Source organism: Neopsephotus bourkii, unplaced genomic scaffold (assembly GCF_033783945.1).
Source record: "Neopsephotus bourkii isolate Nb327-2 ecotype Australia unplaced genomic scaffold, CSIRO-AGI_Nbou_v1 NB_53, whole genome shotgun sequence".
NCBI classification, from domain to species: Eukaryota; Metazoa; Chordata; class Aves; order Psittaciformes; family Psittacidae; genus Neopsephotus; species Neopsephotus bourkii.
The window spans coordinates 3,209,123-3,225,512 of record NW_026900570.1 but is presented as its reverse complement, the minus strand read 5'-3'; the positions used below and the strand labels follow the sequence as shown (position 1 = coordinate 3,225,512).

Sequence of the window (16,390 nt, the reverse complement as noted above, 5' to 3'; positions counted from 1 at the left end):
CCGGGGGTGGGAGCGCAGCCTGGGCGCTGCGCCGGAGCCAAAGAGGCTCCAAACGGGGCGAGAGGAACAGCCGAGCCACGGGCCTCTTCTTGTGGAAGCTTTGCCCCCAGAACCACCGGAGGCAGGTGAGGAGTGTGGCCCCTGTGAGCCATTCCCTGCTCCCAGCTGAAGGCACCGCTCTACAGCAGCAAACATTTTGTGTTCTAGTCTGGATAAAATCCAGGGAGCAGCGAGACCTTTTCTGCCCTTGCTCCAGAGACTGAACTAACTTAGAGCAGTTTCCCTACTATTTTTATTAGAGTTTTTCTAACCTAAAGCTAAATGCATCTTCCTGCTGGTGTCACACATCTGTTTTCTCTTCCCAGTGCTTCTTGCAGGCCGGGGGAGGACAAGGGGAAGCCGCACGCTGAGGAGCAGAGTCAATTTCCCCGGTGCAGGGTTAGTGACTTCTTAAAAAAGAATCTTAGAATCTCCTTGGGACTGACCCGCCGGTGTGTAACACACACACGGTACCGGTTTGTCCCATCGGAAACGCGGAGATGGTTTTAAATCCAGATTTAAAACTCCTCTTTAGTGCCCATTGCCACTGATTTTCTCCCTCGGGAGACCTGCCTCCATTAGTGGAGGTGGTCAAAACCCAATAATGATAACATAAAAATAATCTCCTCAAAGGTATGTTAACCAGAAACTCTGGATAAACAAAGCCTGCTTTGGAAAACGAACCAGGGAGCGTCCCTCGTTGCCGGTCCCCACTTCCCCAAGCAGGTGAAGCCCACGGTGCACTGTCCCAACATCATCCCTACTCCTGCAGAATCGTGTTCCTTGCAGAATATATTCCAAAACAGCAGCTTTAAATAAACAAAATAACATTTTAATCCCCCCACCTTCTCTTTTCCCTGCGGCAGGAACTGGCCCTGCGAGCGCAGCTCTGCCCCTCGCTCCCGCTCCTCCTGCCTGCGGAAAAAGGGCTGAACTATTTCAGAGCTCCTGTGCCCTTTGTTGCAGCAGTTTTATTTTTATCCAGCCCATCCTAAAACCGTGGTACTGTCATTTCCCGGGGATGGCAAGTATTTTACAGGGTGCTTGGTTTCCTAGCGTGGCACCGGCGATCATCACCTCTCTTCCCGAGCTCCAGGTTTCTGTGTTTAACAAGCAGAGGTTTCCCAAACGCAGCCTGCCAGAACATCACACCACCGGGCATTTAAAGTCTTGAGAAGGTGAAACCTGTTGACAGTACGTGAGATTCAAGAGATACTCTTTTCCGTGTTCAGGTCCTTTTTAACACGAGCAGTGGCTCGGAGCTGGGCTCAGTGAGGGGGGCGGTTGCCCTCTCGTTCAGCTAGAACTGAATCCCCCAAAGTTTCTTCATTAAGTCAAAAGGCTGATGAAACGCTTGGCTGCAAAATCACCTCTCCTAAACCGCCACGGAATTTCAACCCCCCTGTAAAAAGCTGAAGCTACGAGATACTTCCAGCTCCAGTGCTCACAAATGCAACCTACACAGTATATAAAAATATATGGATGTATAGTCCCAAAGAGCGCTACTCCATCGCGACGTCTGAGTAACACGGTCTCTATTTTGTAATAAAGTGGGTTATTTGGGGGTTTGAGTTTGTTTTGTGGTTGGTTTTTATTAATTATTTAATGTAGTCCTCGAGAATCGAAACACAGAAAATGCAGCGAGAATGTTCACAACGTTGAGAGCACAGTTGTAAATAGAAACATTCATATTTCATCCCATTATAAATATTTGATACTGCAGTTGTAAAATGCACATGGTTTATAAACTGGAGAGAAGAAGGTGGGGGGGGAAATCCTCTTTGCTTCCTTGCTAAAAGGCAATGTCATCTAATCCTGGCTCCCAAGCAGCTGAGGGTTATTCTCAGAATTTAAAATTACAGGCTTTATTTTATAGTTGGATTATTTCCTCATTTTTTAAGTGCATACTACTATGTACAATGTGTGTCTATTACAGCTGCAAAATAAAGAGGTTTTAAGGCAAAGCGAGAAGTTTCCTCCCCCCCAAAACCAGCACCCACGCACATTCATACCCACGCAGGACACAACTTCCTCCCACCCCCCTCGGGCCGTGGGGACGGGGACACCCCGCTCCGGGAGAAACAACGGGTTAAACGCAGCACAGAGTATAGAAGCCCCCCTAAAAACACCGACTGCGAGGAGGTGTCTGGTGAGGAGGGGGGCGTGGAGAGAAACACCCGCCTCCACGGCGGAACGAAGCGTCGCGCTGGCAGGGACCGCGCCGTGGGATGGGAATAACGAGAGAGGGAAGGGGAAAGGAAAAATGTGACTATAGTTTGGGAGCAGGGCAAAATGTTCCTAAACACTTCGGGAAGGTGATAACGGAGAGGAACCGGGTCTCAACCCGTGGCCCTCCCCCGCGGAGGGGAAAAGGGGTCGGGAGCCGGGTCCCATCCTGATCCCGATTCCCCTCCGTGGGGGGCGGCCACGGGTTAGAGCTGCATTCTGGAGCGGCTCAAGCTTTTAGGAGATGTGGGTTCTAAAGTTTTCCCTTTCCCAAAGTTTCCCTGGAAGTAAGGGCGTAAGTAAGGGATACTAACCTCATCCCTGCATCCCGCATCCACACCCGCCCGTGGGTCTCGCTGGGGTGGAGGAAGGAGTAGGGGCTCAGGGAAGGACCCCGGGCAGGTTTCAAGACGGTGCTTTGAGATTTCTTTCCCTATCGTTACTGATATATAATTTTCTTCTTTTTAAATTAAATTCCGCACGTCTATTCCCAAAGCCAGCCCTAGACGCACACATCCCAAAAATAATTAAAAAAAAAAGGAAAAAAGAAAAAAGAAAAAAGAAAAAAAAAGAAAAGGGGAAGGGTGATAAAAAAAAGGGTAGAACTCATAGAACAAATAGGAGAACTATTTATTCGGTTCACAGTCGTGTGAAATGCAGCAATAAAAATCTTTGGACTTCAGCAAAAGTTGTTTTTAATTTTTTTGAATTTCAAAAAACAGCGTCCAATGTCCATTAAAACTGTGCTTAAGTCTATAAAAATGTAACTTAAGCATTAAAAAAAAATAATCATAAAGGTAGCGTCTAAAATCTCCATACAAGCAAGAAAAAACCAAAACCAATGAAACCAAAGCAAAACAAACCACCAACCAGTCCAAATCCCCGAAACCAAAACCAACAAAAAAAAAAAAAGGAAAAAGAAAATAATAAAAAAAAATATTTTATAATCAGATATCTTGGATTTTTACACCACCTTACCTGTAAATTATATATACATACAATATTGCAGAATTATATCTAATACACAATATTTTCACTATTAATGCTGGTATAATCTTTATACACTGGCCCTTACGCTTCTTTTTATTTTTTGTTTTTTAATTAAATTATTGCATTGTATAAACTTTGACTGCAAACGCCCCCCCCCCCCCCCCTCCCCGGCCTCCCTCTTCCCTCCCTCGCCCCCCCATCCCCCTTTCCCCTTGGCTATTCACTGTCCGACTTGCCGTCTTTCGCCGTGGTGGAGTGGTTGTAGAGCCCCTGGGCCATGAGGTGCACTGCCAGGGAGTTCTTGCTGCCCGTCGCCTTCTTGATCTTGGCTCGTTTGTTCTGGAACCAGATTTTAATCTGGGACTCGTTAAGCCCGAGCTCTTGGGCCAGGCTTTGCCGCCGTTGCTCTGTCAGGTACCGATTCGTCTGGAACTCGGCCTTGAGTCTCTGCAGCTGCTCGGCGGTGAAGGCGGTGCGCGGCCGCTTGTCCTCCTTGTTGGGGTTCTTCTTCTTTGGTTTGCGGGACCGGGGACCTACGACCGGGAAAGACAAGAAGCACCGACACCGCCACGCTCCGCTGCGGGCGGCCCCACGCCACGCACCATCCCGCGGGGATGGGCGGGGGGGTTCACTCCGCTCTCCGACACCCCCCCCCCACAGCCCCTAAGAAAGAATTAGACCCCACCGACATCCCCCCTCCCCCCCCCATAAAAACAAATCCTGCTTTGTGCCCTTGCTGCCGGGGGATGCTCGGGAGGCGGCGGGAATGGAGCCTCAGCCCATGGTAACCCCAGCCGGTCGCGGCCGCTCCCTCTGCACCCCAAAAACATCTACACGCCTTTCTTTCATACCGGGGTGCCCGGCAAGTGGAGCCTGCAGCGGAGACAGCGTCACGGAGCCATATTTTACTCTCTGAGCAGATTATTTATATATATACTTATATATATTTTAAGGAATCCTCTTTTTTTTATTTTTTTATTATTTTAGTAAACCCTTTCCTTCCCTTTTTTTAAGGAAACATTTTTTTTAAGGAAACCTCTTTATTTTTATCTTGCTTTCTTTTTATTTATTTAATGAGTGGCGATTAAATAAAAAATAATGGAAATCAGCCGCCTGTTTACATTGCGAGGAGAAACCCGCCGCTTTGCTGCAGTGCCCATATGGCGCTGCACGGCCCGATCCGAATCGCCGGGATTATTCTCGGGAATATTATTCTCGGCAGCACAAGGAGCCTTTTCTGCCCGGGCCGAGCCATTGTGAGGATGTATGTTAATTAAATATTAACAAAGGAGAGCACTGGAGAACAATGGAGTAAATTCCAGTTCAACCCTGAATATTACCTCTGAGGAAGAGTTTGGTTTCAGATTTTACGAACTAATTTTCAACTCGTTTTAAAATCCCTCCTCCGGCTGCCCGGCTCTCCGGGTGAAAATCCCAGATCGCTGCTTTTGTAAGGGAAAACCTCGTATTTATTTATTTTTTTTCCTATCCCTGGGAGCAGCTCTTCCCATGCCTTTCCCAATGGTTTCTACTTCTTTTTAAGCAGGGTTTTAGCAGTCTGCCGGGGCCAGCGCTGCTCCGGCAGCAGGACATTTTACCCCCTGGCTTTTTGTTTTTAATTGTTTCCTCCCCCAGTGTTTTATCGATGATTTCAGGAGGTTCTGCCCAAACCCTTTGCCAAGAGACGGATCCTGCCGAAGAAGTTACCCGGCTCTTGGAAATGTCCCCCGGCCCCTACAGAGCTGATCTACAGCACATGGAGGGAAATTAAAAGAAAGAAACGAAACGGCGGCCGCTCCGAGGCCTCCTTCGGAGAAATAAACCATCGCGGGTTGCTTTTGGCTAACACAAAAATACAAATAGATCAAAGCGAGGCCTGTGGAAATCCACGCTCCCTCCCCAGAACACAGCGCGGGGGTATTTTCCTGAGCGGCAGCTCGCCGGGAGGCTGAGCTGGGAGCCCAAACCCAGTGGTTTGTGGCTTTTTTTCCCCCTTCCCTCTTTGATAAACCCCGGCAGTTGGTGGGAAATGCCCCGAGCTCGGCGGCCCCAGCTCCTCCGCGGCGGCGGGGAGGGAAAGAGGGAGGGCAGCGATACTCCGTTCCCACTCTTCCCCCCTACTCCGCTCATCCCCAGGCACCCCTTCTTTATCTCCCCTCTTTTGAGGGCCCTTTTAAGCACACACCACTCCCCAACATAAAAAGAGAGAGGGAAAAAAGAAAAAGGAGGACGATAGAAGGAGCGGGAAAGGGGGAGCGGGGTTTGTTCCTGCTGCCCTCCCGGCCCTGCGGTTGCTCGGAGGCAGCCGGAGCCCGGGGAGGGAAGCCGACAACAGGGAGCCGGCAACCGGGAGCTGATCGGCAGGCGGGCAGGGAGCGCTTACCTGAGGAGGGCCGGTCCGAGTACCGCGTGCAGTACACCCAGGCGGGCCAGAGCATGGGCTGGTTCCCGGCGTTGGAGCTGGCCTGGGAGCTGTCCGAGTCCGAGCTCACCGACAGGTCGCCGCCGCTCAGCCCCCGCGCTTTCAGGGCCGCCTCCAGCGCCGCGGGGTCCCCCCCCTTCTTGGCGGCGCCGTGCAGGGCCAGCCCGGCGGGGCCGCCCTCCCCCCGGCCCGGCGAGCCCGCCCCGCCGCCGGGGAGCGGAGCCCCGGGGGCCGGCGCCGCGGCGGGGCTGCGGCGGCTTTCCGCGCCGGGCCGGCGGGGCTCTCCGCCCGGGCCGCCCGCTTCTTTCCTCCGCCCGAACTCGGGCCGCAGGATGTTGTCGATGAAGAAGTTGGTGATGCGGTGCGGGTGCGGGTGCGGAGGGTCGCCGGGGGGGAGCAGCAGCCCTCGCCGCCCGCCGCCGCCGGGCTCCGCGTCGCCGCCGGACTCCTGCGGCTCGGCCGCCTCCTCCCGGGGGCTCCGGCCGCCCTCCTCCATGCTGCTGGCCGGCCCCGCCGACGGCTCCGCCGCCCGCCCTGCCGCCGGTCGGGGGGCTGCCTGGAGCGTTTTGTTGGTGCTGCTGCAGTCGGTTGTTCTTTATTTTAATCTTTGTTTTGTTTGTTTTAATATATATATGTATATATATATGTACACACACGCACAGGTGTCTATTTGCTTTCGCTTCTCCTGGCCGCGCCCGGCATTCAAAATCCAGAGTTTGAAAAAAAAAAAAAAATTAAAAAAAAATTAAAATTTGAATAGCAATAAAAAAGAAAAAAACACCCACAACAATCGGAGTGAAGCGAACCCAGGAGACCCCCAAGCCAGCAGCCGAGCCTCCACCAGTTCCAACTTGGCCAAAAATAAAAACACACGGGCTCCGGTCCTCCCGCCCGCCGCTCGCCGCCTCCTGCCGCCGCTCAGCCGCTCGGTCCCGCGGCGCGCTGCCGCCTTCTCCCCCGGCCACCGCCGCCGCCGCCGCGCCTCATCCGAGGAGGAAAATATTATTATTAATAATAATAATAATAGTGACCGGGGGTGCGATGGACGGGGGGTGCTAAAGCGATAAAAAGAAGCCGAGGTCCGGTGCCGGGGCGGGCTGGAGGCGGGCTTTCAGCAGCCGGTGGTGTCCCGCGGAGGGCAGGGCGGTGAGCGGCGCCCCGCGGGGCTCCGGCCGGCAGCGCCTCGCCCCGCGCCGCCCCGCGCCGCCCCGCGCCCGCACATGCGGGGGCCGCCGCGGGTGGGGGGCGTCCCGCCCTGCCGCCCGCCCGCCCGCCCTGCTCCGCGCCGCCGCAGCCGCCGCAGCCGCCGCCGCGCCCGGACACTTCCAGTCCGGATTGTTGTCCTTTAGGTTTTAACGGGGCCCCCGCCGGTGACGTCGCCGGCCCGGGCACTTCGACACGTGCCTCGGGCCAATGATAAAGCGGGCATGCGCACACGTGGTGCGCGGGGCTCCGGTAAGTGACAGCGCACACGCCCCTCCCCCCTCCCCGAGCCGGGCCCGGCCGCCGCGGGGATGCGCGGGGGGCAGCGGAGAGGGGGGAGCCCCGCCGCGGGGTGCACAGCGCCCCCCTCTTCAGTACCCCCCACCGCTGGATTATCGGGGTTTAATTGCCCCTCTGTCTACCGGGGGGGGGGACACGACACACGGACATCCCATAATTCCTTGCTGAAATGCATAAATAACATTAAGCGAGCGGCGGCGATACAAAGAGGGTCGGGAGGTTGGGGAGGGGGCACGGGGGATACAGGGCCCGGCCCGGTGCCTGCGGGCTGCCCGGAGCGTCCCCTCCCCGCGGCGCGGTTCGGCTTCCGCAGCGGCGGTAATTGACTCGTCCTTCCCGCAGCCGGACAGGAGGCTTTGATCTCCAGAAAAGCCGTGCTTTCCCCCCCACCCCCTCAACCTCCTGCCCGTCACCCTCCAGACCCCCCCACATCCCCGCTTCTTGGGGACGGGGAAGCTGCCGGTGCTGTTTTGCCTTCTGTCTTTAAGAGAACCCTCCTCCAGGAATAAAATTAGGGACCAAAGTACGCCTGGATGGCCGAAAGGATGTGGGGCTGAGCTGCCTGGGGGCCGCGGATTCTCCGCGGGGCCCGCAGGGAGGGAGACGAGGAGGCGGGAGGGGGATCCTCCCCCCGCAGCCACCCGTTATCCCTCCTCGGGGCCCTCACGGTGTCGCCCCCCCCGACGGGGCGCACGGTGAGGTGTTGCACGGCCCGCGGAGAGCCGGACAGAGGCGGCTCCGCTCCGGTGGCCGCAGCACTCTGAGCCCTGTTTTTCCCTGCTAAGTGACACTTTTATTTGGAGGAGGCTTCCCTGTGGTGACATGGACCTCTCCCGCCCTGATGGAAAGGGACAGCGAGTCCTTCCTCTTCTTCTTTTTCACCTTCTTCTCCTTCTTTTCTGATTCTTCTTTTCGTTTCCTTCCTCTTTACTCTTCCATTTTAATTTTATTTTAAATGTATTCCTCCCTTTCCTTTGTATTTCGCAGCGGGTCGGGTCCATCAGCGAAGACCAGCGCTACCTGATCCAAAGTTGTTTTGCTCAAACAAGCACCTAGAGGTTAATTTCTTCAAGCGCCCCATGAAAAGCGATTAGCCTGTCTCCCAAGAAGTATTTTCTAATTACTTGGAAGCTCTCGCTTTGCTACTACCCCATAATTAAACGTGTTCAAGGTGCTGCACTTCAAATATTTCGCTCCCGGGCGGACCGGTGTTACCGATAAAAACTTCAGACCTTCGGGAACCCCGCGGTACCTGCCCGCTCTGCCGGTACCTCGTTACCCTTCCCATTCGTTATCCCTCTCCTTGGCGGGGATATGTAGACCCTGCATAGGACAAGGAGGAGAATTCCGGAGATAAACTCCAAATCAGGAGATAAACAAAGCTGTACAAAACAATTACTGCATCTGCTTGTCCTCTGACAATAATCCAGCACCTCAGGTATGCAGAGGCAGCGGAGGGGGGTCGGGAGGTGACTTGATACCTAACCGAGGAAATCTGAATGATCTTTATATATATATATATATATATGTATGTATGTACATATGTATATTCCCTCTTTCCCAGGGTTATTTTTATCTGGGAGCCCAATCTCTGCAGAAACATTCCCCAGCAGCACGTTTTCTCGCCGGTCTGCTGGCGCCCCACCAGCGGCACCGCAGCGTGCGGGGGCTTTTCCCCGGGAACCACTGCGGGTCACCGGGAGAGGTGGCTTGAAAACGGGGATTTGGCTTCGTTTGCTTCTTTGCTTTGCCCTCCCCTCGCAGCCCTGGTGCGTGCAAAAGTCACCTCCCCGCTCCCCAGCCAGGCATTTTTTTCTCTACAGTCCACGCGTAGTTTCACCGAGGCTCACCCATTGAAAATAACATTTATTATCCCCTCCTGCAAACAGGCGAGTGTGCGGGAACAGCCCCCCGCATCCCCGGGCAGCTTCCCGCTCAGTTCTTTTGGCATCGAGAAGTTCAAAAGCAGGATGACAACCTGGGAGGGAGGGCGGGAGCGGCCGGCCGACCCCTTCCCGCAGCGGGCAGGCTCCGGGGCCGGTCCTGCCGCTCCTGCGGGCAAACCCTCCTTCCTTCCAGCTTTTCTCCGCAGTCGGAAAAAGCAACAAACCCCGAGGTGCTGGGAAGCCAAAATGCCGAGGGCAGTGGGGGAAGCCCAGGGAGGGTTTGCATCCCCTATGCTCTTCCAGCGCGGGGTGGCTGCCTGCAAAACGTTGGCATCCACTGTTATTTCGCCAGATTTTCAGCAGTTCCCCTCCGTTTTCAGCCAGCCGCTGCCTGTACAGCCGGGGGATGGCTGCCCGCCGGGCACAGCCGGAGCACCCGACGCATCCCTCTCGTTTACACCCGGTATGGGCTTGATTTCCAAGTGATGCCTTTTTAAGGCAGCTTTGGCAGGGCTTTGGAGCCGGCAGCTGAGGACGGAGGCGAAGGAGAGGTCGCCGCTTGCCGCTGCCCTCCGCCGAGGCTGGCCGTGTCGATGGCCGGGTGCCAGGCGCTGCCGGGCAGAGACACGGCTCAGCCTTGCAGGGGTACCGCACCAATTCTGGGAAGGGGGAACCCAGCAGTGACCCCTTCCCAGCCCCCGCCAGGCTCTCCCCGGCCGGGAGAGCTCAGCCATCACTGCTGCGTTTCCCCAATGCCGCCGGGTTTCCATCACACCGCCTACAACCAAATTAAATAAACCCCCCTAAACCCACCCATATTTTCCTAATTCCCGGCGGGAGCGAGGGCGCTTTGAGTCTTCCCCCTTCCCCCCTCCCCAGGAGCCTGTCTTCGGGCCTGCCGTGCCCATCCACTTCGGGCGGGAAAGATATTCCCGTCCCCGGGAGTGAAAGGCCGGGCTGGGAATGGCGGGTTCCACTTTCTTGCAGGATCGTGGAGATTTTGTGACCGTCTCTTGGGGAGGGCACAGCCTCCCCGGACGGGGCTCCCCTCGTGGGGCACCGGGATGCTCGGGAGGGAAGAGAGGCGGTGCAGTGTAAGGGTCCTCACGGCCACGGCTGCCGTCTGCAGCGCGGTGTGTGTGTGGGGGAAACTCACCCCCCCGCTCCCACGGGTGGGGTGTGAGAGCCGGCCCCCGCCTCGCCCTGCCCCTGGCCCTGCCCTTCCTCTTCCTATCCCTGGCCCTGTTCTTGTCCCTGGCCCTGTCTCCGCACTGTCCTCTCTCAGTCCTGCCCCCTTCTCCCCTTTTCTCGCCCCCGCCCCAGGAAGCGCTCCCAACTCCCCCCCGCCCGGGAGTGTGTGTGTGTGGGGGGGCGAGCAGCCCTCATGGCCCGATTCGAAACCAGCCAAAGAACACGAATGTGTGTGGGTTTTGGTTTTTTTTTTGCCAAAAATCGGGGAAGAGCCATCCACAAGCTAAACGTCAGCCCAAAGCCCAGTTAGATGGTTATGGCTGGCGGAATAGAGGAGAGGAAAAGAAAAAGGAAAAGGGAAAGGAAAAGAGAAAAGGAAATTAAAAGGAAAAGGAAAAGGGAAAGGGAAAGAGAAAGGGAAACAGAAAAGGGAAATAGGAAATAAAAAAGAAAGGAAAGGGTAAAAGAAAAGGAAAGGGAAAGGAACAGAGAAAAGGGAAAGGGAAAGAGAAAAGGAAATAGGAAAAGGAAAGGAAAGGGAAATACGAAAAAAGGAAAAGAGAATAAAAATAAATAGAACAAAACAAATAGAATAAAACCATACAGAATAGGACCAAATAGAATACAAAAGAAAGAAGAAGAGAAGGAAAGAAGAAAAAGAGAAGAAAGAAGAAGAAAGAAAGAAAATAAGACAAAAGAAGACGAAAATGATGAGAGAATAGAGTAAATAGGACAGAATAGAATGGAAAAGGAAAGGAAAGGAAGGGAAAGAAAAGAATGTAAAAGAAAAGAAAAAAAAAAGGAAAAGGGAAAATGAAAAATAAAAAGGAAAAGAAAAGGGAAAATAAAAGAAATGAAACCCCAATGGTTTCCCAGGGCAGAGGCAGTGCCCGCTGCACCACGGCCGGGTGTCCGCTGCCCTTTGTGGCGCAGCCATGGTCAGATCTCCCGGGGGCAGCGGGACCTCGCCGTGACACTGCATGGCACTGTGTGACAGTGGGTGCCATTTGGTGACAGTGGATGCCACTGGGTGCCGGTTCCCTTCTCCGGGTGCCTGAATTTTGTTCTGCTGAGCCGTCGCCTTACAAACCCACCAGCTCACAGAGTAGCCAGGATAAAACTTCCAGCCCCTGTGGGAAAGTTTCTTGGCCTGTGCAAAGAAATACCTTGTGCCCCTTTTAAATATAATAATAATGATGAGCATAAAAAACCTGGGAGCGGAACCTCCTGCCCGTTTCATGGACTCACACCTACAGATGCTTTGTAAAAAGATATCCGGCCCCCAGTTTTTGCCGCTTGCAACTGGGTTGGACGTGCCCGGTTCAGCCCGGCCCGGCCCGGATGTGCACCCGGGGGATGCTCCTGCTCCGGCCCCATCCAGGGCCACTGTACCTATCAGGGTGCGCGTCCCCCAGCATCGGCTGTGGCTGTCACCCACCTCGGATCCTCGGAGAGGATCCGCCGGGGTCTCAGCTCACTCTCCCACCTGGAGCTGTGGAGGCAGAAAAGCTTCCAAGAAATGCAAACAAATTTATCTGAAGCCTGTTTTATTTAATGTTCCCAGCACGATGCACCCCCTGCTTTACATACCCGTTCTGCTTATAGGCGCGCACTCGGCACCTACACAAACATGCACACAAGCACATATCGCGACTGAGGAAGGTTTCCCCGCTTCTCCCGTGACTCGGAGGAGTTAATCCGTACAGACACAACAGAAGCTGTTGTGACGGTAACGTTCAGCAACTCTACACCGACCCCAGCATTAGCAGGGGCTGGAGCAGGATGCTGCGAGCCGCTTCTGCACTTTCCATGCAGGCAGCTAATGCCCCTAAACTCCCTTGGATTTACACCTCGGCATTTACTCACAGCTAGAATAAACCCACCGCTCTAATTAACTAGGTAATTTCCACTCCAGCTCCCTACCGGATAATCAACTTTTATGGTCTCTCGAAGTCTAGTTTCCAGCTGTTGCGGATCGGGAGCTCGGCCGGGCTCACCCCGGACCGCCAGGGCTGCGAGGTCGGGTAAGCCCCGAGTGGGGTGAGGGGCAGTCCCAGCCCTCCCCTGCGGGACCGGGATTCTCTGCCCTCCCAGTGAGACCAAGTCTCTCTGCCCCTTTCCCTGCCAGGCGGAGCCGGCCCGAGGCTTTCCGGTAAGACAGGAGTGGGACACTCCTTCCGGTGAGCCCCGTCGTGGCGGTGGTATGCGGCGGGAGCGGAGGTGGATGTCCGGGAAAGCCCCTTGCAGAAGGGACGGGGAGGGCTGTGATGTGGCCTCCCGCTAAGGGTGAGCATTGCCCCTGCGCTGGGTGCACACACAGACTTCATTTTGTCAGTGTTTGAAACAGAAAACTAAACCAAACCAAACCAAAATCCCGAAACAAAATTAAAAACCCACAACCAAACCCAAACCAACGAACAGAAACTGCGACTCTCAGCGGGAATTTCCCTGCAAGGACAGGCAGGAGCGCTGCCCGCTGGAGCCGATGGAGGGGACAGGGAAGATGGGCTCTGCCGACTCCCTGCTCTGCGGACAAGTTCTTCGGGGAGGACAAACAGCCCCAATCCCTGGCCTGGCCTGCGGGGCGCCTCCAGCTCTCCTCGTCTACGTCTGCCCGCTGGCAGGAAGAGGACCCCCTCCGCACCTGCCGGGCCTGGCCGGGACGCTCGGTCCCGCAGAGCCGAAGACAGCGGGGAGCAGCGAGAGCCCGGCGGGGTGGGGAGGGGGGCGGAAAGGGGGTGTCTCCGCCTCACGGTAACAGCGGCGGTTGAGGGAAAGGAAGGAGGGGTGGGGTTGCAACGTGTTTTCCTTCCTTCCTTCCTTCCTTTCCTTCCTTCCTTCCTTTCCTTCCTTCCTTCCTTCCTTCCTTCCTTCCTTCCTTCCTTCCTTCCTTCCTTCCTTCCTTCCTTCCTTCCTTCCTTCCTTCCTTCCTTCCTTCCTTCTTCCTTCTTTCCTTCCTTCCTTCCTTCCTTCCTTCCTTCCTTCCTTCCTTCCTTCCTTCCTTCCTTCCTTCCTTCCTTCCTTCCTTCCTTCCTTCCTTCCCTTTCTCCTCCCTCCCTCCCTCCCTCCCTCCCTCTTTTTTTCTCTTCTCCTTCTTTCTTTATTTTCTTCCTTCATCTTTTCTTTTCTTTTCTTTTCTTTTCTTTTCTTTTCTTTTCTTTTCTTTTCTTTTCTTTTCTTTTCTTTTCTTTTCTTTTCTTTTCTTTTCTTTTCTTTTCTTTTCTTTTCTTTTCTTTTCTTTTCTTTTCTTTTCTTTTCTTTTCTTTTTCTTCTCTTCTCTTCTCTTTTCTTTTCTTTTCTTCTTTTCTCTTTTCTTTTTTTTTCTTTCTTTTTTTCTTTCTTTTTTTCTTTCTTTTTTTTTCTTTCTTTTTTCTTTTTTCTTTCTCTTGCGTTCATCCTCCCTCCCCTTTCCCCTTTCACGTCATTCTCCTCTCTCCCTGGTCCCGGCTGTCCCTCAAGCTATTACAAACCACCCTTTCTCCACGTTTGCCGGTTCAAGGCACAGGACGGCGGCAGCAGCGGCGCAGGCCCCTCGGAGAGTGCGCCCTGTGCTCCCGCCTGAGGCGGTGCCGTGCCTGCCCGCGGAGCTCTCCCGTGGGACATTCCCGCCGGGACAGGGGCCAGGGATGTGTGATCAGAGCGCGGCGCCCGCTCTGCTTCTACCGCATTGCTCCAGGGTGCCCTGGTCACCAATGCGGTGCCATGGAGGACCTGTGAGTTCTGCACCAGGCCCGGGAGAAAACCAAGAAATGTCCAAAGAACTTCCAGGCCAGTTTGCCCGGTGGCAATGAAAGGGCGCTATCTCCCTTGCCTGACTCCTATGAGATTTCTTACAGGAGGCAAAAAGAGGGGAGGGCCATCTCCAGCCTATCTGCGGGATATCGGGGCTGGGCGGATTGAGGGAACCCTGAGCTGTTGCACTCTAGGTAGACATTGCCTTATTCATTATCTTTGTCCTCTAGGTTTCTTGGATTCCCGGGATGTATTTATCTTGTCCGTCTGGGGCTGCTTCGCTAAGTCGCTGTGTCAATTGAAAGGCTTCCCCCCCCCCCCTGCCTCTTTTCCTCCCCTCCTCAGCTCACCACCTTTTTTAATTAAAGCTTTTAACTCGCTTGGTGTTTACTGTCTTATGTAAAGTATCTAAACAAACAGACCCGGCTGAATCCAAACACCAAAAGGGAGCCGGCCCCCCATTCTTACCCCCTCATTGTCCAAAAAAAAAAAGTGCATCTCCACATGTCATAGTTACAGTTCCAAAAGGAAATTGCTTTTATTTGTAAAGGAGGCTTTAAAAAGCAGTGACATGAAGGGGAAAAGCTCCTTAAGGGAGGAAGGTCACGGGGTTAGGGGCGAGATTAAAGGAGCCATCTCTCCACCTCGCAGGGAAAGCAGCACCGGAGCCTCCCTAAACCTGGCAGAAGGGCTGCAGCAGGGGCCGGGGGGTGATGCTGGGGGCTGGGGCTGGAGGAGGCTGCTGCCCCTGGCAGTCCCTGTTCCCGCAGAGGCACCTTTCAGCTGTCAGAGAAGGGAGTGGATGACAAGAGGTGAAATCTCTTGCTTCAACCCCCAAACCTCACATCCTCTGTGTCATCCAACAGGAAACATCACGGTGGAGGAAGTGGCCACTCTGAACTCTAGCTCAGGCAGGCACTGGGACACGGAGGGCCACAGGAGGTGGAGTGTGATGGGTATGGGAAGTCCTGATCAGGCTGTGCCCTCTCCCCAGGGCTGGCTGCTGACATCTATTTTTGGGAAGCTGATCTGAGTGATGGAATGGGACAGGATCACACAAGTGATTGCCCCCAACCTCCGTTCTCCCCTTCCACATCCGTATGTCTTGTCTGTGTTTTTTGCTGAATAACGGTCCCTGGTAAGGCCAGACATCATGAGGGATGTGGGGGCACTTCTCTTCACCTTCCTACATAGGCAGCACCCTGGTCCCAGGCATGAGCAGAACCCCAAAGCTCTGGGGTCAGCACCAACAAAGGCAGCTGTGTCCCCACTACATGTCATCTGCCTGCCCAACCCCTTTCCCATTCCCCTATCCCTCTGGTCAGCACAGCTTGCTCCCCTCACCAGTGCCAAATCCAGGCTGTACTCAGCCCTGTCCTGTGCAAGAGCCCAGGGCCATTCCTGCAGCGCAGCAAGGGGAGGTGCAGCCTGGGTCTCACTATGCGTGGAAAATGTCTCTTCCATCACTAAGAGAGATGCAAACATCCCTAAGAGGGCTGCAAGCATCTCTCTTTGCTCCAGCCTGGGTTTGGGTCCTGGACTGTCCATATCCTGTGCTCAGGAGATGCCTGGTAGCAACTGTTCACCACCATGGAAAGGGAAGGTGCCAGTGGTGATATTACCCTTGCTCCTCGGGTGCTGCCAGCATGGGTGAGTGGCTAAGACATTTCTTTGCAGCCCCAGGGAGATGTCCTCAAGGAAAGATATTTGGAAAGAGAGTGGGGTGTGTCTGTGCTTCCCTCTGGGATAAGGATCTGCCTGACTCATTCAGGGTTCCAAGAGCAGTACTGCGCAGTTACCCTGTCACTATCCATCAAGACATGGATGCAGGGACATTCCTATTCAGGCTGCATAGGAAGACACAGGATGTTTTCCGGGTACAGCGTTTAAGGCAAACATTAGTGAGGTGGCTATGTTCTTGCCATGACCCTGAGCAAGCCACTTTGTCCCTCCACGTCTGTATGGAGGGGATGCTCACACACCATCTCTCCCACCCTTTCCCACAGCCCCAGGGCTCTGTGACATTTGGGTAGCATGTCACTGATCCTCTGCAGCTTCTGCTTGGCACTCCCAGTCCCTGAGTCTATTCTCACTTTCTTCTCCAAAGTGCAGCAGCCACATTGTCCTCGACATTTAGAAAGCATGTGTGATCACAGAACGAGAATAGACGTGTGGGAGGCCGCCCCTCTCCTAAAATATGTGCATTTAAATTGTCCAAGGGAATTACTGACATTAGCACTGGTTTGGTTTTGGGTTTTATTAGTGTCATTCAGTAAACATCCCCCTGCAACCTAGTAGTGACTGCAGTTTTGCTTGTTGGAGATGCCATTCAGCACTCCGCCTGCCACAGCAACTGCTTGAGGACAATAAATCCATTCACCTTTTCACTTGCAGGTGCTGG

General features: G+C 54.3%; 1 protein-coding gene across 1 annotated transcript; it reads right to left on the bottom strand.

Moving 5' to 3' along the window:
- Positions 1-3,435: 3,435 nt before the first annotated feature.
- Positions 3,436-6,884, bottom strand: EN2 (engrailed homeobox 2). Its single transcript, XM_061348287.1, has 2 exons — positions 5,639-6,884; positions 3,436-3,788 (listed from the first exon to the last, which is right to left on the bottom strand). The coding sequence occupies exons 1-2, from the start codon at positions 6,171-6,173 to the stop codon at positions 3,472-3,474; spliced, it is 852 nt and encodes a 283-aa protein (XP_061204271.1). The 5' UTR covers positions 6,174-6,884; the 3' UTR covers positions 3,436-3,471.
- Between the last annotated feature and the right edge of the window lie 9,506 nt (positions 6,885-16,390).